The 23,734-nt window shown below is 39.2% G+C and overlaps 1 protein-coding gene across 1 annotated transcript in view; it reads left to right on the forward strand.

Moving 5' to 3' along the window:
* Positions 1 to 23,734, forward strand: part of EIF2AK4 (eukaryotic translation initiation factor 2 alpha kinase 4) — a 113,916-nt gene that overhangs the window by 4,533 nt on the left and 85,649 nt on the right. Inside the window, exons 2-5 of the mRNA XM_065873047.1 lie at positions 7,895 to 8,007; positions 10,904 to 11,006; positions 19,943 to 20,095; positions 22,366 to 22,446. Of these exons, the coding sequence (XP_065729119.1) occupies positions 7,895 to 8,007; positions 10,904 to 11,006; positions 19,943 to 20,095; positions 22,366 to 22,446 (450 nt within the window). The remainder of the gene's footprint in view (positions 1 to 7,894; positions 8,008 to 10,903; positions 11,007 to 19,942; positions 20,096 to 22,365; positions 22,447 to 23,734) is intronic.

Genomic DNA, 23,734 nt, shown 5'->3' on the forward strand with positions numbered 1-23,734 from the left:
TATGTGGAATGGCTGATAAAATTCTCAGTTTTTTATAGTCTTATCCTTCACTCCAGTACTTTTAACAGAAATAGACACATGCTTACATCAGTTTATTTTGGGGGGCCTGAGTGTGAGGAACTGCCCAAGAAAACCACATTCAGACTGAGAAACTGGGGTTTCTGCCAGTGTTGGCCGGGCGCTCTTCCAGGTGTTGTGCACTGGGCTGAAAAGAGGGTCCCCGGGCTTCCCTGGTGGCGCAGTGGTTGAGAGTCCGACTGCCGATGCAGGGGACATGGGTTCGTGCCCCGGTCCGGGAAGATCCCACATGCCGCTGAGCGGCTGGTCCCCTGAGCCATGGCCGCTGAGCCTGCGCGTCCGGAGCCTGCGCTCCGTGACGGGAGAGGCCGCGGTGGTGGGAGGCCCACGTACCGCAAAAAAAAAAAAAAAAAGGGTCCCCTGGGTCAGTGTTCCTCATCCTGTGGGGTGTATTAAGATCCTTGGGTTTTGTTTCTTGCAGAGCTAGTGTTTTTAATTTTTTTAATTCTAGGGGAGATTAGTCCAAATGAGCATTACCTCTCTTATGTTTTAGGACTGAGTTTGTGTTATTCTTTCACTTTTTATACCTTGAAGATTTGTTTGGTTATTTGACGGTACTTCAGGAGAGTCTCCAACTTCATGATCTAATTGAGAAGCAAATTAACTCATCTCTCATTGTAGCGTGCCCTTCTCTCCATGACTACTTATTATGCTGCCTTCATGTCACTTGCATTTTCAGTCTTCAAAACAAATCTTTTTTCTCATGTAGAATTTTGTATGCTTTGTAGCTATACATTCTGCATTGTGTTTTCCTCTCATTAGGTGCTCTCAAAAAATTTTGGTTACCCCTTACTTTAAGTTTTTTTACCTACAAATATTCCAGGAATTCATTATTTCCTTGTGCAGGTTAAATCAAAGATTTTATCAACATTGAATTCTAATGACCATTTATCTTCTAAAGGCATGAAGGAGGTCTTACCCAATCCTAATCTTTAGAACATCTTGATTGTTGAACTTTTTAATCAAGTCCTGTTCAGCTCCAGGAGTCCTTGAATGCCCTAATATGAGCTAACACTTGGTATCCTAAACATGTTTTGCATAAAAGCATCTTCACATATTGGGAAGCCTCTCAGTTCACTTGAGAGAAGCCTGGCAAATATTCTGTTCTTACCTCTGAAAGCACTGTTCCCTGACTATCTTTATTTATTTTTTTTCCAGTGAGCCTGTACTGGTTAGGATTAGGTTTAGCTATATATGACAGAAAACTTAAAATAACAAAGTTTATTTTTTTACATGTAAAAGTCTGGAGTCTATGGCTTTTTCTGAATTGCTGTTCTACCATCCTTAAAGTGCCCTTTGTGGTCTAAAATGGCTGTCTGACCTCCAGTCATCACATCTGCATTCCAGCCAGCTGGAATGAGAAGGGGATGAAGAAGTTTCATCCCTTTCCTTTGATAAAGTTCACTTCCTGGAAATTGCGTATTATCGTTCTTGCATCTTACTGGCCAGAAATTAATCCAGTAGCCACACTGAGCTGCAAAGGCATCTGGGAAATGTATCCAGCTAAAAAATCAGGGATTCTATTAAAAAGAAATAAAAACCAAGCTTACGTATTTTATATACATAGCTGATTGTGTGATTCATGGTGCCACATGTAAGGTTCATGTTATAAATTTCTATTAGAATTTAATGTTGCTAAGTACTTAATTACCCTTAGAAGAATTTTTATCTTTTTTCTTTTCTGATAATGCCGCATTTCTCTTTTAGCCCTGGCTGCCTGGACATTCCAAGGGAAAGTCAAGGCTCAGTCACAGCAACTCAGGGTTGGCATTAACAAGGGAGGGCTGATGGAAAAGACAGGTTTGGGAGTCAGAATTGGATTTGAAGTCCAGATTTGTTGCTGTGTGTTGGTGGGCAAGAAACTGAAAGTCTGAGCCTGAGCCGCCTTGTCTGTAAAATGTCTGTACAAAGGAGATTGCACCTACCTCGCAAAGTTGGTCAAGTGTCTGGACCATATGTGTATATGTTCCCTCAGCCTCCCCTTTCTCATGATATATAGATAATATAAACTGCCTCAAATCCTTTTTGGAAAAAGCATACATAAATAAAGAAGAATGGAGTATTTGGTGAAAAGCAGCTGGTTGAAAGCATACACAATTTTAGAAGAGCTATCAGATTTCTTCATGTCAAGATTTTCACTTATCTCAATATTCGAAGTATCCCCTGCTCAAGAGGCCTCCCCTGACCTGCCTGTCTGCGTACCTTCTCCTCCTCCATCACTATGTTCCATGACTTGGCTTTGTCTTCTTTACAGCACTCATCACTTTTTGAAAGCATTCATTTGTCTTCTACTCTGTGCCAGCTAGTTGGGTTCGTGTCTGTGTAGATTTGCCTCTGAACTCTCAGTCTCTAGGGCAGCACTCAGAAGGTCATCAGCGCTCAGTGACATTTGAATGAATGGAGGCTACATGGGACATTTCAGGTCACTCCTTAGAAACTTTGAAAAGGAATATGTACTCTGTCTTGGAGGTTTTCGGGGTTTTTGGGAATTTTGTTTATTTTTTTATACAGCAGGTTCTTATTAGTCATCCATTTTATACACATCAGTGTATACATGTCAATCCCAATCTCCCAATTCATCCCACCACCACAACCACTCCCTGCCACATTCCCCCCTTGGTGTCCATACGTTTGTTCTCTACATCTGTGTCTCTATTTCTGCCCTGCAAACTGGTTCATCTGTACCATTTTGTTAGGTTGCACATACATGCGTTAAGATACGATATTTGTTTTTCTCTTTCTGACTTACTTCACTCTGAATGACAGTCTCTAGATCCATCCACATCTCTACAAATGACCCAATTTCATTCCTTTTTATGGCTGAGTATATTCCATTGTATATATGTACCACATCTTCTTTATCCATTCGTCTGTCGATGGGCATTTTAGGTTGCCTCCTTGACCTGGTTATTGTAAATAGAGCTGGAGTGAATATTGTGGTGCATGTGTCTTTTTGAATTATGGTATTCTCTGGGTATATGCTCAGTAGTGGGATTGCTGGGTCATATGGTAGTTCTATTTTTAGTTTCTTAAGGAACCTCCATACTGTTCTCCATAGTGGCTGTATCAGTTTACATTCCCACCAACAGTGCAAGAGGGTTCTTCCCTTTTCCCCACACCCTCTCCAGCATTTATTGTTTGCAGATTTTTTCATGATGGCCATTCTGACCGGTCTGAGATGATATCTCATTGTAGTTTTGATTTGTATTTCTCTAATGATTAATGATGTTGAGCATTCTTTCATGTGTTTCTTGGTAATCTGTATATCTTCTTTGGAGAAATGTCTATTTAGGTCTTCTGCCCATTTTTGGATTGGGTTGTTTGTTTTTTTGATATTGAGCTCATGAGCTGCTAGTAAATTTTGGAGATTAATCCTTTGTACGTTGCTTCATTTGCAAATATTTTGTCCCATTCTGAGGGTTGTCTTTTTGTCTTGTTTAAGTTTTCCTTTGCTGTGCAAAAGCTTTTAAGATTCATTAGGTCCCGTTTGTTTATTTTTGTTTTTATTTCCATTACTCTAGGAGGCAGATCAAAAAAGATCTTGCTGTGATTTATGTCATAGAGTGTTCTGCCTATGTGTTCCTCTAAGAGTTTTATAGTGTCTGGTCTTACATCTAGGTCTCTAATCCATTTTGAGTTTATTTTTGTGTATGGTGTTAGGGACTATTCTAATTTCATTCTTTTACATGTAGCTGTCCAGTTTTCCCAGCACCACTTATTGAAGAGGCTGTCTTTTCTCCATTGTATATTCTTGTCTCCTTTATCAGAAATAAGGTGACCATATGTGCATGGGTTTATCTCTGGGCTTTCTATCCTGTTTCATTGATCTATATTTCTGTTTTTGTGCCAGTACCATACTGTCTTGATTACTGTAGCTTTTTAGTAGAGTCTGAAGTCCGGGAGCCTGATTCCTCCAGCTCTGTTTTTCTTTCTCAAGATTGCTTTGGCTCTTCAGGGTCTTTTGTGTTTCCATACAAATTGTGAAATTTTTTGTTCTAGTTCTGTGAAAAATACCATTGGTAGTTTGATAGGGATTGCACTGAATCTGTAGATTGCTTTGGGTAGAGTCATTTTCACAATGTTGATTCTTCCAATCCAAGAACATGGTATATCTCTCCATCTATTTGTATCATCTTTAATTTCTTTCATCAGTGTCTTATAGTTTTCTGCATACAGATCTTTTGTCTCCCTAGGTAAGTTTATTCCTAGGTATTTTATTCTTTTTGTTGCAGTGGTAAATGGGAGTGTTTCCTTAATTTCTCTTTCAGATTTTTCATCATTAGTATATAGGAATGCAAGATTTCTGTGCATTAATTTTGTATCCTGCAACTTTACCAGATTCATTGATTAGCTCTAGTAGTTTTCTGGTAGCATCTTCAGGATTCTCTATGTATAGTATCATGTCATCTGCAAACAGTGACAGTTTTACTTCTTCTTTTCCAATTTGTATTCCTTTTATTTACTTTTCTTCTCTGATTGCCGTGTCTAGGACTTCCAAAACTATGTTGAATAATAGTGGTGAGAGTGGACATCCTTCTCTTGTTCCTGATCTTAGAGGAAATGCTTTCAGTTTTTCACTGTTGAGAATGATGTTTGCCGTGGGTTTCTTGTATATGGCCTTTATTATGTTGAGATAGTTTCCCTCTATGCCCACTTTCTGGAGATTTTTTATCATAAATTGGTGTTGAATTTTGTCAGAAGCTTTTTTCTGCATCTATTGAGTGATCATATGGTTTTTCTTCTTCAGTTTGTTAATATGGTGTATCACATTGATTGATTTGCATATACTGAAGAATCCTTGCATCCCTGGGATAAATCCCACTTGATCATGGTGTATGATCTTTTTAATGTGTTGTTGGATTCTGTTTGCTAGTATTTTGTTAAGGATTTTTGCATCTATATTCATCAGTGATATTGGTCTGTAATTTTCTTTTTTTGTAGTATCTTTGTCTGGTTTTGGTATCAGAGTGATGGTGGCCTCATAGAATGAGCTTGTGAGTGTTCCTTCCTCTGCAATTGTTGGAAGAGTTTGAGAAGGATGGGTGTTAGCTCTTCTCTAAATGTTCGATAGAATTCACCTGTGAAGCCATCTGCTCCTGGACTTTTGTTTGTTGGAAGATTTTTAGTCACAGTTTCAATTTCATTACTTCAGTTTAATTACATAGAGTTGCTTGTAGTAGTCTCTTAGGATGCTTTGTATTTCTGCGGTGTCTGTTGTAACTTCTCCTTTTTCATTTCTAATTTTATTGATTTGAGTCCTCTCTCACTTTTTCGTGATGAGTCTGGCTAATGGTTTATCAATTTTGTTTATCTTCTTAAAGAACCAGCTTTTAGTTTTATTGATCTTTGCTATTGTTTTCTTTGTTTCTATTTCATTTATTTCTGCTCTGAACTTTATGATTTCTTTCCTTCTGCTAACTTTGAGTTTTTTTTTTTTTTTTTTTGCGGTACGCGGGCCTCTCACTGCTGTGGCCTCTCCCGTTGCAGAGCACAGGCTCCGGACGCGCAGGCTCAGCGGCCACAGCTCACGGGCCCAGCCGCTCCGCGGCATGTGGGATCCTCCCGGACCGGGGCACGAACCCGCGTCCCCTGCATTGGGAGGCAGACTCCCAACCACTGCGCCACAAGGGAAGCCCTAACTTTGAGTTTTGTTTGTTCTCTTTCTCTAGTTTATTTAGGTGTAAGGTTAGATTGTTTATTTGAGATTTTTCTTGTTTCTTGAGGTGGACTTGTATAGCTATAAACTTCCCTCTTAGGACTGCTTTTGCTGCATCCCATAGGTTTTGGATCATTGTGTTTTCATTATCATTTGTCTCTAGGTGTTTTTTGATTTCCCCTTTGATTTCTTCAGTGATCTCTTGGTTATTTAGTAACATATTGTTTAGCCTCCATGTGTTTGTGTTTTTTACGTTTTTTCCCCTGTAATTCATTTCTAGTCTCATAGCGTTGTGGTCAGAAAAGATTCTTGATATGATTTCAGTTTTCTTAAATTTACTGAGGCTTGATTTGTGACCCAAGATGTGATCTATCCTGGAGAATGTTCTGTGTGCACTTGAGAAGAAAGTGTAATCTGCTGTTTTTAGATGCAATGTCCTATAAATATCAATTAAATCTATCTGGTATATTGTGTCATTTAAAGCTTGTGTTTCCTTATTTATTTTCATTTTGGATGATCTGTCCATTGGTGTAAGTGAGGTGTTAAAGTCCCCCACTATTATTGTGTTACTGTCGATTTCCTCTTTTATAGCGCTTAGCAGTTGCCTTATGTATTGAGGTACTCCTCTGTTGGGTGTATATATATTTATAATTATTATATCTTCTTCTTGGATTGATCTCTTGATCATTATGTAGTGTCCTTCCTTGTCTCTTGTGACATTCTTTATTTTAAAGTCTATTTTATCTGTTATGAGTATAGCTACTTCAGGGGATGGAATATCTTTTTCCATCCCCTCACTTTCATTCTGTATGTGTCCCTAAGTCTGAAGTGTGTCTCTTGTAGACAGCGTATATATGGGTCTTGTTTTTGTATCCATTCAGCAAGGCTGTGTCTTTTGATTGGAGCATTTAATCCATTTACGTTTATGGTAATTATTGATATGTATGTTCCTATTACCATTTTCTTAATTGTTTTTGGTTTGCTTTTGTACGTCTTTTTCTTCTCCCACTTAGAGAAGTTCCTTTAGCATTTGTTGTAGAGCTGGTTTGGTGGTGCTGAATCATCTTAGCTTTTGCTTGTCTCTAAAGCTTTTGATTTCTCCATCGAATCTGAATGTGATCCTTGCCGGGTAGAGTAATCTTGGTTGTAGGTTCTTCCCTTTCATCACTTTAAGTATATCATGCCACTTCCTTCTGGCTTGTGGAGTTTCTGCTGAGAAACCAGCTGTTAACCTTATGAGAGTTCCCTTTTATGTTATTTGTCATTTTTCCCTTGCTGCTTTCAATAATTTTTCTTTGTCTATAATTTTTGCCAATTTGATTACTATGTGTTTCAGTGTGTTTCTCCTTGGATTTATCCTGTATGGGACTCACTGCGCTTCCTGGACTTGGGTGGCTATTTCCTTTCCCATGTTAGGGAAGTTTTCGACTATAATCTCTTCAGATATTTTCTCGGGTCCTTTCTCTCTCTCTTCTCCTTCTGGCACCCCTATAATGCGAATGTTGTTGCGTTTAATGTTGTCCCAGAGGTCTCTTAGGCTGTCTTCATTTCTTTTCATTCTTTTTTCTTTATTCTGTTCCGCAGCAGTGAATTACACCATTCTGTCTTCCAGGTCACTTATCCGTTTTTCTTCCTCAGTTATTCTGCTGTTGATTCCTTCTAGTGTAGTTTTCATTTCAGTTATTGTATTCATCTCCTTTTGTTCTTTAATTCTTCTAGGTCTTTGTTAAACATTTCTTGCATCTTCTCGATCTTTGCCTCCATTCTTTTTCCGAGGTCCTGGATCATGTTCACTATCATTATTCTGAATTCTTTTTCTGGAAGGTTGCCTATCTCCATCTCATTTAGTTGTTTTTCTGGGGTTTTATCTTGTTCCTTCATCTGGTACATAGCCCTCTGCCTTTTCATCTTGTCTGTCTTTCTGTGAATGTGGGTTTTGTTCCACAGGCTGCAGGATTGTCATTCTTCTTGCTTCGGCTGTCTGCACTCCATGTTTTGTTTTTAAACCATGCTTTAGGAAAATGTGACCAACACCTATATAAAATAAAATTATGTGTAATATTTAAAAAGTAGAACTTTGGCTAAAATATTAATAATTTTTATCTTAATCTTTAATGATTGGCTCTCTAGAGAAAAAAAGATTTTCTTTTTCTCTTTTAGGTCCAAGAGCCTCCTGAAATCAGTTTAGTTCTATACCCTCAGGGCTTGACTGGTGAAGAAGTATATGTGAAAGTGGATTTGAGAGTGAAATGCCCACCCACCTATCCAGATGTGTGAGTACATTTAGAAATAGCTTTGATGTGATTTCAGTTCTCTGTTTTGAAAATGTAAGAGCAGTTTGAACTTAGTGGTGTTTTCTCCTTCTGCCCCTATTCCATTTAAAATTTTATTTCCTATCACTTGCATTCATCAAAACTACATCAGCAATAGACATTGTCATGAAACCTGTCTCCTGTTAAGTCAGCTTATAGTTAGTAGTCTCTATGGATGGTAATATTTGCTCCATGACTAATGTTTGTTTCCTCTGATATGTTAACTTTTTTTGTTTAACTCTTCATAAACAAGAGGAACAATCTAGAAGAAAAAGATAAAGGTGCAGTGACTATAAAAGCCTTGTGGACTTAGTTTTAAAGTATGATAGGCATTAGGACTTAGAGTAGCCTTCCAGGCCAATGGGACCTTTACTTCCTAGAGTAAAGGAGGATTTAGAGTTGCCCTGTTTCTGTGGGGGGACTGCTAACGAGTTTTCAGTGGGCACTCCCACACCCTGCAGGACATGTAACATCACTGGCCTCTACCCACTGATGCCAAGAGAGTTCCCCAGTCAGTGAGACAGCCGAAAACCTCATGTATTTCTAAACTCCCACTGAAGGTGATACTCCCTCTGGCTGAGATTCACTTGTAAAAGAAAAGCATTAGCTATCAGGACTTGAGTATTCTTTTTTCAAAGTACCATGCATATTCCATGTAATCTTTCCCCAGACATTCCATGTGGAAAAGCAGATTGGCCTGGATGATGTTTTGTGGTTTGAGCTTGTTGTGTAGGAAGCCAGTGAAGGAACGTGACAAATAAAAGGAAGTCCTGCCTTACACAGTGGGTGGTAAATGTATGGGACTTGTTATCTTAAGAGGTGATAGAGAATGTGAAAATACAGATAGGTCAAGTTGAGTTCCTCAAAGTTAGTAACCCACTTTTTGCCCAACCTCTATGCCTAGAGTAGATATAGTAGGTATTCAGAAAGTTAATTTATGCATTAATTGAAAGGTGATTAATTTTATCAAAGAAAAATAAGACAGTGCCTCTCTAGGTTTTAGTTTTCCTGACACTGTATAGGTGGTGTCTTTTCTGACACCAACAGGGTGTCCAGACAATTCAATTCAATTCTGACACTAAAATTGATAGCTGGGTTAGGGGCTCAGTCCCACAACAAGACTTCAGATGCCAGTTGCAAGTCCCAGTACTTCTGATCAACTGGCTATAAATTTGCAGGTTCCCATAATGCCCATGGTCGATAATTTGCTAGAACAGCTCACAGAACTCAGGAAGGCACTTCACTTACTATTACCGGTTTATTATATAGGATACAACTCAGGACCAGCCAGATGGAAGAGATGCTTAGGCAAGGAATGCGGGGAGGGGCGCAGAACTTCTTTGCCCTCTTGACATTGACTGATGTCCTCTGGGGGGTACACAATCACCCCTGGTTGAGAACCACTACTTTAGAGAACTCGTCAGGTAAATCTTGATGTGTCTACTTGGTAAAAATATTATTTAAGAAACAGCATGCAAATGCTTAACAAAAAGTTAAAAAGTAAACATCATAATATCAGCTACATAAAATTATGAATTATGTAGCAAAGGCATAAAGAGAACACCGGAAATTTTAAAGCAAGTTTAATTAGTGTTGCAGTTGAATTTTTCACCATTTTGTTAATATTGCTATATAATGACTGCTTGATTTTTTTTTTAAAAATTATGTAAGTCTTGACTTGGGGAAACATTCCTATCTTTTGAGATGATATGGGGCAGGAAAACTTTCCTTTTCTGCAAAATAGTCCTTGATGCCACTGTGAGAGAGAGAATCCTGGATTGGCTGGACCACGCATAGACTCAGTAGTCTCTCTCCGATTTCCATCTATCCAACTAGATTGATGATTGTAGCAATCTATCATACTGAAGCATTGAGAGAATCCATAGGTGAGAGTATCCATAGGTGAGAGAATCCATAGGCTTCGCCAAGGTAAAACGCCATGAATTACTCAGAAATGCTTGGTGGGAAGTGATGAATCATCTTCTCTTCAAATGAAGCCTACTGAATCTCAGAGTTGTTATTAGATGTGTATTGGTTGGAAATAAAAGAACCCCAAGGGCTGGTTGTACTTTCCTTGGGTAGAAAGTGTTAACTCTTAGGTGCGCTCTATAGGGATGGAGAGGAGAGTGTGGTAGGCATCCTTGGAAGAGCAGAGTTTGCAGAGTATGCATGACTAGATTTATGTATGAGTAAGTGAGCTCATTTACAGCAGAATGAGTGCCTGGGACACAGCATGTTGTAGGAATACTAGATAGATCACTGTGGCTCCATCTCACCTAGTATTCTTGTCCTGCTTTAAGCCGGAGTGCACTAATGAGCAAAGAGCGTCTGGACTCTGGCAGGTGAGCTGTCTGAGTAAACTGACGTTGAGGGGCAAGCCAGGATGGAGCGTTACCATACAAGGGAGCTTATAGTGAAGTTACTAGGCTAGAATCACACACAGAGCTGGAGTGATTTTTTTACAAGTCAGTAGACAGTAATTGATGCTAAAAATTTAAATCAGGTTGTAAAGCTGAAATCACACAGAGGAGTTGGGGAGACCCCTGATCGAGCCCCCATCATGTATGTCTGGTCCTCTGGGGGATCAGGGCACCCGACTGCCCACACTGACGACTAGCCAGCCCACTGCTGCCCCCACAGGCTGCAGGTGCCTCCATGCTGAGTACTGTGTCAACAGAGTTGCTAGGGTAAAGTTAAAATGCTTTTGAGATGAAAAGAAATGTTGCTGGGGATACAGAGAGATTCACAAATGAGGCCCTTATGAAATCCCCAGGCCCCGAGCTTGGAACTTAGCAAATATTAATGCAAATAATCTGTACTTTCTAGAGTAACTCCTTTTTGTTTTTTTCTTTTCCAGAGTCCCTGAAATAGCATTAATGAATGCCAAAGGTCTGTCAAATGAAACTGTTAATTTGTTAAAGTCCCGCCTAGAAGAAGTGGCCAAAAAACATTGTGGCGAGGTATGATTTGTTAAACTGGAATTATGAGAGGATGGTAAAAATCTCGTCATATTCAACAGTGTTTGCCTTCTGGCCTTTTCTTTGGGTTAAAGGCTTTCCCGTTGCACCTCAAATCTAAATTTCACTAGGATGTTTTGGGTTTTATTGGTATCTACAAAGGGGAACATTGCTGTTCGTATTTTTTTAATTAATGGTATTTATGAATTACAAATTGTAGAGTATATATAGATAGTACTGTTGGTTAAGAATTCTTCTGGAAGCACTTTATATGAACGTGGGCATTCTTTTTGCACACTTTGGACCTGACATCATGACCTCATCTTGACTTCAACCTTTATGCTGGAAAATGTTTGCAGACAAGTGATATGTCACCAAACTTTGCCACCTCTCCAATTTTCATATCAGAAAGACTGTTTTCCTTCTCAATAATTAACAATACACTCTCCTCCATCAATGTCCCTTTTATACCTGAGCATTTACACCTAGTTCAGTACTGATTCTTTTTTAATTCTGTGACATCACAGTCTACATGAGCTCCCCCTTGGGTGGCAGAACTCTCTCTGGAGGGCTACGCTAGGTGACTTCTTAGGGCAGAGTATTACTGTGTGTATTAACTCTGTGTGTACTGTGTGTATAATTACGGAGAGTATTACTATCTCTTAAATATAATCTATTTCCTCACTTTTGAATAAGATCACTCAGTGTTTTTGCCTAGGTAGCTCATGCTTAACTATCCCATCCTATAAAAATGGAGAAGAGCTAAGTAAGGGCTAACCCTAAGCCTCCATGTCTATGCTGGGCCTCTAGGAAAGTGCCTGGACAGTTTTTTACTTGCATTCTATAACACATTGAGTCACAGCCATCTAAGTTGCGTTTCCAAGAACTTCAGTGATTGTTGTAGTATAGAAAGTGACTGTATGGTAGCCAGGTCATGGAAGCAACCTAAATGCCCATCGACAGACAAATGGATAAAGAAGATGTGGTACATATATACAATGGAATATTACTCAGCCATAAAAAGGAACAAAATTGGATCATTTGTAGAGATGTGGATGGATCTAGAGACTGTCATACAGGGTGAAGTAAGTCAGAAAGAGAAAAACAAATGTTGTATATTAATGCATATATGTGGAACCTAGAAAAATGGTACAGATGAAACGGTTTGCAGGGCAGAAAGGGAGACACAGATATAGAAAACAAACGTATGGGCACCAAGTGGGGAAAGTGGCAGGGGGTGGGGGTGGTGTGATGAATTGGGAGACTGGGATTGACATGTATACACTAATATGTATAAAATGGATAGCTAATAAGAACCTGCTGTATAAAAAAATAAATAAAATTCTAAAATTAAAAAAAAAAGTGATTGTATGAAAAACTGAAACCATTTCCTCTAAGATCAGGAACAAGACAAGGTTGTCCATTCTCACCATTATTATTCAACATAGTTTTGGAGGTTTTAGCCACAGCAGTCAGAGAAGAAAAAGAAATAAAAGGAATACAAATCAGAAAAGAAGTAAAGCTGTTGCTGTTTGCAGATGACATGATACTATACATAGAGAATCCTGAAGATGCTACCAGAAAACTACTAGAGCTAGTCAATGAATTTGGTAGAGTAGCAGGATACAAAATTAATGCACAGAAATCTCTTGCGTTCCTATATACTAATGATGAAAAATCTGAAAGAGAAGTTAAGGAAACACTCCCATTTACCACTGCAACAAAAAGAATAAAATACCTAGGAATAAACCTATCTAAGGAGACAAAAGACCTGTATGCAGAAAACTATAAGACACTGATGAAAGAAATTAAAGATGATACAAATAGATGGAGAGATATACCATGTTCTTGGATTGGAAGAATCAACATTGTGAAAATGACTCTACTACCCAAAGCAATCTACAGATTCAGTGCAATCCCTATCAAATTATCAATGACATTTTTCACAGAACTAGAAAAAAATTTTTCACAATTTGTATGGAAACACAAAAGACCCTGAATAGCCAAAGCAATCTTGAGAAAGAAAAACAGAGCTGGAGGAATCAGGCTCCCGGACTTCAGACTCTACTAAAAAGCTACAGTAATCAAGACAGTATGGTACTGGCACAAAAACAGAAATATAGATCAATGAAACAGGATAGAAAGCCCCAGAGATAAACCCATGCACACATGGTCACCTTATTTTTGATAAAGGAGACAAGAATATACAATGGAGAAAAGACAGCCTCTTCAATAAGTGGTGCTGGGAAAACTGGACAGCTACATGTAAAAGAATGAAATTAGAACACTCCCTAACCCCATATACAAAAATAAGCTCAGAATGGATTAAAGACCTAAATGTAAGGCCAGATACTATAAAACTCTTAGAGGAACACATAGGCAGAACACTCTATGACATAAATCACAGCAAGCACCTTTTTGACCCACCTCCTAGAGAAATGGAAATAAAAACAAAAATAAACAAACGGGACCTAATGAAACTTAAAAGCTTTTGCACAGCAAAGGAAAACTTAAACAAGACAAAAAGACAACCCTCAGAATAGGAGAAAATACTTGCAAATGAAGCCACTGACAAAGGACTAATCTCCAAAATTTACAAGCAGCTCATGCAGCTCAATATCAAAAAACCAAACAACCCAACCCAAAAATGGGCAGAAGACCTAAACAGACATTTCTCCAAAGAAGATATACAGACTGCCAACAAACAAATGGAAGGATGCTCAACATGACTTATCATTAGAGAAATGCAAATCAAAACCACAATGAGGTATCACCTCACACTAGTCAGAATGGCCATCATCAAAAAATCTAGAAACAGTAAATGCTGGAGAGGGTGTGGAGAAAAGGGAACTCTCTTGCACTGTTGTTGGCAATGTAAATTGATACAGCCACTATGGAGAACAGTATGGAGGTTCCTTAAAAAACTAAACATAGAACTACCATACGACCCAGCAATCCAACTACTGGGCATATACCCTGAGAAAACCATAATTCAAAAAGAGTCATGTACCACAATGTTCATTGCAGCTCTATTTACAATAGCCAGGACATGGAAGCAACCTAAGTGTCCATGGACAGATGAATGGATAAAGAAGATGTGGCACATATATACAATGGAATATTACTGAGTCATAAAAAGAAACGAAATTGAATTATTTGTAGTGAGGTGGATGGACCTAGAGTCTGCATACAGAGTGAAGTAAGTCAGAAAGAGAAAAACAAACACCATATGCTAACACATATATATGGAATTTAAAAACAAAAAACAGGTTCTGAACAGCCTAGGGGCCGGACAGGAATAAAGACACAGACGTAGAGAATGGACTTGAGGACACGGGGAGGGGGAAGGGTAATCTGGGACAAAGTGAGAGAGTGGCGTGGACATATATACACTACCAAATGTAAAATAGATAGCTAGTGGGAAGCAGCCGCATAGCACAGGGAGATCAGCTCGATGCTTTGTGACCACCTAGAGGGGTGGGATAGGGAGGGTGGGGGTAGACCCAAGAGGGAGGAGATATGGGGATTTATGTATATGTATAACTGATTTACTTTGTTATAAAGCAGAAACTAACACACCATTGTAAAGCAATTATACTCCAATAAAGGTGTTAAAAAAAGAAAGAAAGAAAGTGATTGTAGCACAGTCTGGACAAAAAAATAGGCCTTGGGAATTATTCCAAAGTTCTTTCTAGTTTAAGTCATTTCTAGTCTAGTCTAATGTCTAGCTGAAAAATAATATGGAGTTATATTGAAAATTCAGCTACAGAATCCTCTGGTTTCTTGGATTCATGATTTGTGATTTTTTTGAAAAATTTTTTGCTGTATTTTATTTTATTTTTACAATGCAGTGTTAGTAAGTATAATCACTATGCTGTACATTAGATACGCAGAATTTATTTATCTTACAACTGGAGGTTTGTACTCTTTGACCAACATATCTCCCCTTTTCTCCCACCCCCTCGCCCCCGGCCCCTGGTAACCACCATTCTAGTCTCTGTTTCTTTTTTGTTTAAGTTATTATATTTTATTCTATTTATATTAGTTTAATACTTTTTAAATTTATCAAATGAATTAATGTATGTCAATGCTGTCTTACAGGTAGAAAAACCAAAATATCAAACCACCAAATTATATCTTAAGAGTACATGTTTCTTGGAACTTGAGCCAAAATTGAAAGTTAGGGGTCCCTAACACTCTAGTTACTACCTCTGGCTCCTAGGCCGTGCAGACAACAAATACCGCAAAGCTGTTCTACGTTGAAAAACTAATAATTATGTGTAAATACTTTACTTTTTTATAAGTTCAAGTAAGGAAGTGTTCAGTATTTGGTTCTGTCCGAATTCAGTTATCTATTACCATCTAACAAATTTTCCTAAAATGTAGCAGCTTAAAACAACAGCACTTTTAGTCTTTGTTTCTGTGAGTTCAGCTTTTTTATATTCCACCTGTAAGTGATATCATGCAGTATTTGTCTTTGTCTGACTTGTTTCACTTAACATAATGCCTCAAGGTCCATCTGTGTCTTGCAAACAGGAGGATGTCCTTTTTCATGGCTCAACAATATTCTGGTGTGTGTGTGTATCACATCTTCTTTATTCACTTATTCGTTGACACTTAGGTTGTTTCCCTAGCTTGGCTATCGTGAATAATGCTGCAGTAACATGGGAGTACAGATATCTCTTCAAGATCCTTTGTTTTCATTTCCTTTAAATATATACTCAAGTGGGACTGCTGGATCATATGGTATTTCTATTTTTAAGTTTTTGAGGAACGTACATACTGTTTTACATAGCGGCTGCACCAATTTACATTCTCACCAAGAGTGTACCTGGGTTCCCTTTTCTCCACATCCTCGCCAACACTTGTTATTTGCTGTCTTTTTGATGATAGCCATTTTAACAGGTGTGAGGTGATGACACATTGTGGTTTTGATTTGCATTTCCCTGATGATTAGTGATGTTGAGTATCTTTTCATATGCCTATTGGCCATTTGTATGTCTTCTTTGGAAAAATGTCTGTTGTGTTCCTCTGCCCATTTTTTAATTGGATTGTTTGCGAGTTTTTGGGGGGTTTATTGTTTTGTTTCTTTTGTTTCTTTTTGGCTGCGCTGGGCCTTTGTTGCTGCATGTGGGCTTTCTCTAGTCGCGGCGAGTGGGGGCTACTCTTTGCGGTGCTCGGGCTTCTCACTGCGGTGGCTTCTCTTGTTGCGAGGTGTGGGCTCTAGGCACGCGGGCTTCAGTAGTTGTGGCTCATGGGCTCTAGAGCGCAGGCTCAATAGTTGTGGCACGCGGGCTCAGTAGTTGTGGCTTGTGGGCTCTAGGGTGCAGGCTCAGTAGTTGTGGCACACGGGCTTAGTTGCTCTGTGGCATGTGGGATCTTCCCGGACCAGGGATCAAACCCGTGTCCCCTGCACTGGCAGGTGGACTCTTAACCACTGCACCACCAGGGAAGTCCAGATTGTTTGGTTTCTTTTTTTTGCTACTGAGTTGTATGAGTTCTTTATGTATTTAAATATTGACTCTTTATCAGATATATGATTTGCAAATATCTTCTCCCATTCTATGGGTTACTTTTCATTTGTTGATGGTTTCCTTTGCTGTGCAGCAACTTTTTAATTTGATGTAGTCCCACTTGTTTATTTCTGCTTTTGTTGTCCCCCCACCCCCCTGCCTTTTTTGGCTTTATTGTAAATTATACTTTTTATTTTGAGATAATTATAGATTCACATGCAATTGTAAGAAATAATACCAGGAGAGCCCAAGTACCCTTTACTCAGTTTGCCCCAATGGTAACATTTTTGCAAAACTATAGTGTAATATCATAACCAGGACATTGACATTGATACAGTCAAGATACAGAATAGTTTCATCACCACAAGATCCCTAATGCTGCCACCTCCTTACACCCCCATGCCCTCTGTGATACCTGACAACCACTAATCTGTTCTCCATTTCTGTAATTGTCTCATTTCAAGGATGTTATATAAGTAGAGTCACAGTATGTGACCTTTGGGATTTACTCCCCCTCCCCCCACCACTTCAGCATGATTCTGTGGAGACTCATCAGACTGTCACATGTATCAATAGTTGTTACTTTTTATTGCTGAGTAGTATTCCATCTTATAGGTACACCACTGTTTGTTTAGCCATCCACCAGGTGAAAGACAGCTGAATTATTTCCAGTTTGGGGCTATTGAAAATAAAGCTGCTGGGCTTCACTGGTGGCGCAGTGGTTGAGAATCTGCCTGCCCATGCAGGGGACATGGGTTCGAGCCCTGGTCTGGGAAGATCCCACATGCCACAGAGCAACTAGGCCCGTGAGCCACAACTACTGAGCCTGCGCGTCTGGAGCCTGTGCTCCGCAACAAGAGAGGCTGCAACAGTGAGAGGCCCGCGCACCGCGATGAAGAGTGGCCCCCGCTTGCCGCAACTAGAGAAAGCCCTCGCACAGAAACGCAGACCCAACACAGCCAAAAATAAATAAATAAGTTAATTAATTAAAAATAAAGCTGCTGTAAACATTTATGTACAGCTTTTGGTGTGAACACAAGTTCATTTCTCTGAAATAAATGCTCAGGAGTGCAGCTGTGGGTGTATGGTACCGTGTGTTCAGTTTTTTAAGAAACTGCCCAAATTTTCCAGATTAGCTGACCACTTTACATTACTGTCAGCAATATGTGAGTGATCCAGTTTCTCCACATCCGTGTCAGCATTTGATGTTGTCAGTTTTCTATTTTATCCATTCTAATAGAAGTTGTGATGGTTAATTTTATGTGTCTGTTGGCTAGGCCATGGTACCCGGATATTTGGCCAAACATTATTCTATATGTTTCTGTGGAGGTATTTTTTAGATGAAATTAACATTTAAATCAGTATACTTTGGGTTAAGCAGCTTACCCGCCATAAGGTGGGGTGGCCTCACCCAGTCAGTTGAGGGCATTAAAGGAAGAAGACTGGCCTCCCTGGAAGAAGGAATTGCCAGGAGATGCCCTTGGGACCTGAACTGCAACATCAACTCTGCCCTGGGTCACCAGCCTGCTGGCGTACTCTGCAGAATTTGGACTTACCAGCGTCTGTAATCATGTGAACCAATTCCTTAAAATCAATCTCAATCAATTTTTCCCTCTCCCTCCCTCCCCCCCTCCCTCCCTCCCTCCCTCCCTCCCTCCCCCCTCCCTCCCCCCTCCCTCCCTCCCTCCCTCCCTCCCTCTCTCTCTCTCTCTCTCTCTCCATACACAGTCGGCTCTCCGTATCTGTGGGTACTACATCCGTGTATTCAGGCAACCATAGATGGAAAATATTCAGAAAAACAATCCAGGAAGTTCCAAAGAGCAGAACTTGAATTTGCTGCATGCCGACAACTATTTACATAGCATTTACATAGTATTTACAACTATTTACATAGTATTTTCATTCTATTAGGTATTGTAAGTAATCTAGAGATGATTTAAAGTATACTGTGGGAGGATGCACATAGGTTATGTGCAGATACTATACTATATATATATATATATGTGGACACATACCCCTTCTATTTGGTTCTGTCTCTTGGGAGAACCCTGACTGATACAGATGCGTACTGCGAGGTGAGGCAGAGCGGCTGTTGTAAATAAGGTCAGGAGAGGCCCCACCAGGTGACATGTGAGCAGAGGCTGAGAGAAGCAAGACGATGGACTGTGTAGATTTGGGGGAGAGGGGGACAAGAGCCAGTTTGGAGACTAGCTCTTATTTACATCCAGTCTTGTATGTTTTATCAGATTTATACAGAAAATGCTAGTAAATTAAATAGATTAGCAAAAGAAAATCCCTCCACTGCTTGGCTCCTGGCTCCTTTCTGGTGTAGAAATGGTTTCTCTTTGACGTGATGGAAACTGCCTTCTTTAACCAGCTTTCCTTAAAAGAGCTTTTCACAGAATAGTTTGCCTCTTAGACTCTAAACTAGTGTTTCTAGTGAATGCCACAGCTTCTAGTACAATAAAAAATACAGCTTCCCTCAACAATAGCTGTGGTTTCTCCCCAAGAGAAAGGTGAACACCAGGCAAACTATATATTCTTGTGTACAATGAATTCTGTTACTTTTTACCACCCTAAGTCCTTTTAGAAACAATAATTTTTAATGTGCTTCATTGTAAATGAGGAAAAAGAAATTTCAGAGTGGTGGTCCTCATCTGCAGAAGGAGCTTGGCACTCTTGACCTCTTTGGGGTTGGAATAGTTGGTCAGTGTGGGGTCCCAGAAACCCTTGCTCTGTTGATTTACCAACCAAGCTATATGGTTTATGATTTAGGGGCTGGGGAAAGTGGCTTCCTACATTCACATAGGATGTCTGAGAGGGGGGCCTTTTTCCTTCTGATACTGTGAATGCTTCCCTAAGTGGAAATGAAATGCTTTCTAAGTATTAATTAGCCTCCTACTGGCCCATTACTAGTAGGGAGAGAGTGAGGCCTTTAAGCGTTTGCCTCTGTACCCCAGTAGGATGTTTTCAGTATGCTGTATGGATAGATGAAAGCTCTCATGTTAGCAATGATTATTCTCTGCTCAACTGTCATTATGTAGGCAGTTTTCTAGCTGGGAAGGTAGTCTTTACTTTTATGCAGTCTTAAATATTTTACCAGATTTATTTATACAGAATAACATTTTATCAGATTTATTATACAGAAAATGATAATAAATTGAATAGGATTGCAAAAGAAAAGTGAAGTTTTTAATTTATCTAGATAGTAATTTTTCTTGATGGTAACACAATGAGGTGAGTGCTATAAAAGCTTTTTCCTCCTGTGGTTGCATCCTAGACCTAATTTAGAACGTGTCACATCAAAATGAATATCACCATTGTGAGTGGGTCTCGGATGGCCTGCATGTTTTTCTGTAGTCTCACCTTGAGGCCCTGCTTTGCGTCACTTGACCATTTGTGGTTGATTTCCATCCATGTGTTTAGGTGATGATATTTGAACTGGCTTACCATGTGCAGTCATTCCTCTGCGAGCACAACAAGCCCCCTCCCAAGTCTTTTCATGAAGAAATGCTGGAAAGGCGGGCTCAGGAGGAGCAGCGGAGGCAGTTAGAGGCCAAGCGGAAAGAGGAAGAGGAGGTGAGACCCTTGTCGCTGCGGTGTCCGGCCCGGAGGACTGCGAGCTCCTATAGGTTTTCCTCCGTCTCTACCTACTCACTTACTGGTATTTCTTTAAGTTTTGCTCGGCATTTGATCCAAGAACCATGGATTCATGTGAAAGAAGGCCCTAAGAGTAACCAAGAAATAAATACTATGAGTGATTCCCTCCCAACAGATATCAATGCTACCCCTAGAACGCTTAGTCCAGGTTTTTAAATAAAAGAAAAAGGAAGTTGGCTTGACCAAACTTCTGGTGCTCTTTCTGTGCTTGTAAAGCTGTGCAGGAGTTCAGAGGCTATTATCTTCTTCCCTCTGTGGGACAAGTATCTCATGCCCAAATGAGTAGCCAAAGCCAGAGACTGAACGTTTTCTTTTGTTCATTAACCATTTTTACTTTTTCTTAATTTGCGTACGGATGTATACTGCTGTGTTATTTTAAAAATGCTTTAATCAGAGTTAATACATGTATCTAAATTTCCTTCCTGATTTTTAAGGTTTTTTTTCCTTCTATTTAGTCTTTTAATAAACTTATCTAGAACTTATTTTGGTGTGGGTTGTAAAAATGAGGGTCTGAGTTTTTCTTTTTTTTTTTTCCCAGTCATTTTCCTAACACATTTATTAAGTAATCATTCATTTTTTTTAATCATTCATTTTTAAGTGATTTGTAATAATTCCTTTAAAGTGTATTCTACCTACTCATTTATACTAAGTTCTACTTGTGAATTGTTTCTTTTGTTCAATTCATGTTTTTTTCTTCAGTCTCTACAGCACCCTTTGAGTTATTGTATCTTTATAACGTTTGACTGTCTAAGTCAGGACCCCTGTCCCTTCATCCTTCATTCTTTTTTTTTTTTTTCTATTGGCTATTCTCACAGATAAGTTATACGATTGCTTTCTCAAAATCAAAACAAAACAAAGCCTGTGGGATTTTGAGTAAAATTGCACTAAACTTATGTATTCATTTAGGAAGAATTAACATTATGACAGTATTCAGACTTCCTATCCAGGAATGTTTTTCCATTTATTTTTATCTCTCAGTGAGGCTTTTTAGTTTTTTTCCCTTAGGTGTTGCAATTACTTGTAGGGTTTTGTTTTTCCTGCTTTTCTTAGGTTCTTATTCCTGGTTCTTTTTCCCTGCTTCATTTTGTTCATCCTTTACTTATGTTAACACTGTCTTTGTGAGCTCCGTTCATTTTTTTCTCAATATTTATTTATTTGGCTGTGCCAGGTCTTAGTTGTGGCATGAGGGATTTTTTTGTTTGTTTGTTTTTTTCTGGTTGCAGCATGTGGGATCTAGTTCCCTGACTAGGGATCAAACCTGGGCCCCCTGCACTGGGAGCACGGAGTCTTAACCACTGGACCACCAGGGAAATCCCAGTTCCATTCATTTTGTTACTGCTTATCTCCTGTTTAATTGCATAGCCTAGTTACCATTTAGGGTTTAAAGTTCCTTATTGTTGTCATTGTTCTTAGGCAGACACATTTTTACTAGAAGATAAAGATATTTAACAGACTTGTTTTGGTGTCCTGCTATAATAACTAGCTGTAAGTTTTGGGTATGCTTTATATTATTGCTGTAATAGTTTTGGGTGAGTTTCTCAATGGTTTTGATATTTATAACCTGGAATTTTAGGCAGCTCATAAAAAACACTATTTTTCTCTACCTAAAATTCAGAATCATTTGAGTAATAGCTACATGAGTCAAGTGGATAGAGATCAAAATGCCACTTTTAATACTGAGAAAACTGATTGGGGAATGCACCTGAAGGTCTGTGGCTTGTGGGTGTGCACCCAGCTCAGCCCACCTCCACCCAGCGGCCTGGCCAACAGTAGGCGCAAGTGCATGTTCTCTGCAGACAGGCAGGTATCAAAGAGGAGGGTCTCAGTCAAGTGTGGGGAGCAGTGAGCGGCCCATGGTGTTGCTGCAGTTAAAGTCCCTCCACATTGGGAATCCCCTGGTGGTCCAGTGGTTAGGACTCCGTGCTTCCAAAAAAAGTCCGTCCACATAGAAATGGGGAGTACGTGTCCCTCCCCACAGTCTTCACGCCCATTTAAGTGGGAAGCCTATTGCCTAAGAACTCTAATAAAACTGACGTAACTACAGTTTGTACTAAGGTTCTAGATATTCAGATCTCTTAGGAGATGAGAGCTTGAATTACTGAAATTCAAAAGATTTTTTGTGATTTCAGAATTCGTATGTTGTATGGGTTTCAGAGATCAGCATCTGATGGCAGTATGATTTATTTCAGCAACGTGAAATCCTTCATGAGATTCAGAGAAGGAAAGAAGAGATAAAAGAAGAGAAAAAAAGGAAAGAAATGGCTAAGCAGGTACTCTAGCAATTCTGCCATACTCAAATAGTTTACATTTTGCTAAACATAAAATCTTTTTATTTCCATTGATGATATTTGAATTATTGTATCTTTATAATGTTTGAATATCTGAGAAGTCAGGACCCCTGTCCTTCATTCTTCATTATTCTTTTTCCTTCATTATTCTTTTTCCCGTCCTTTGTTAGTATCAGTAGTAAAGCTTAAAATGAAGCACTAAAAAGTCCCCCAAATATCATTCATTATATATTTTAGATTCTCCAAATAAGTAACAAAACGTAGAGTTGTATGTTATCTGTAGATGTCTTTGGCTTACATGACTACAGTAGTTTATCAAAAGAGTTGAAGGACAGAGGAGATTGAAGTTTTGATAATCAAACCAGACTGGAATTATTAATACTTGGAAAACAAAACGATTTGTTCATACAGAAGAGTGAATGGAAACCACATGGATTTCCCTGAGATTTCATTCAGTGATGGAAAAGAAGGATTCAACAGAGCTGGTTTAAAAAGCAGGGGTGGAAAAGGATAAAGTCCTTTTTCCTATATTTTTCCTGAGTCCAACTCAATCAAAAACCAGCTACACATGTTTGGAGAAATCCAGAGACAATTTTGCTCATTCTCTTTTAGAGAAATATGGCATTAAACTTAAGGGAAGCAATGAGGTGCAGTGGGTGGAGGCACTGATGTGCAGGTAAGCAGCACCTGGCTGAAAGCTTTGGCTTTTTTACTGCCTGGCTCTGCGACCTTGACAGATGACACTCTCCGAGGCTCATTTTCCTCACCCCTTAAGACGGCACAGATAATGCCTTCCTTTCTGTCTTATGTAATTATTCCCACAGATAAATGTACTGCCCTTTGTGAACGTACAAAGCTGTATACAAATTTAAGGTGATGTTACTGTTCCCACCAACTCTCCTATCTTACATCTGATCTGCCTTCCTGTCACTCACTCTGCTCTCTCCTTGTTTGTTTGTTTTTTACAGTGTTCAAAATAGTTTAATATTGGAGTCAAGAGAGATAACAGAACAATACTAATTCTGTCAATAGACAGAAGACATAATGCAAACATAGACCCCCTCCACCCCATGTATATATAACTGATTTTTTGACTAAGGTACAAAGATAATTCTGGAGAAAGGATAGCCTTTTCAGCAAACGGTACTAGAACATTTTTTTTCTTTTCCATTATGGTTTATTATAGGATATTGAATCTGTTCTCTCTTTGAATGCCTCCTTCTGTTCATCTCTTGCTCTTCTCCCTAACTTTTCATGTATATTCCACGAT

This window comes from Phocoena phocoena, chromosome 2, assembly GCF_963924675.1.
Source record: "Phocoena phocoena chromosome 2, mPhoPho1.1, whole genome shotgun sequence".
NCBI lineage: Eukaryota > Metazoa > Chordata > Mammalia > Artiodactyla > Phocoenidae > Phocoena > Phocoena phocoena.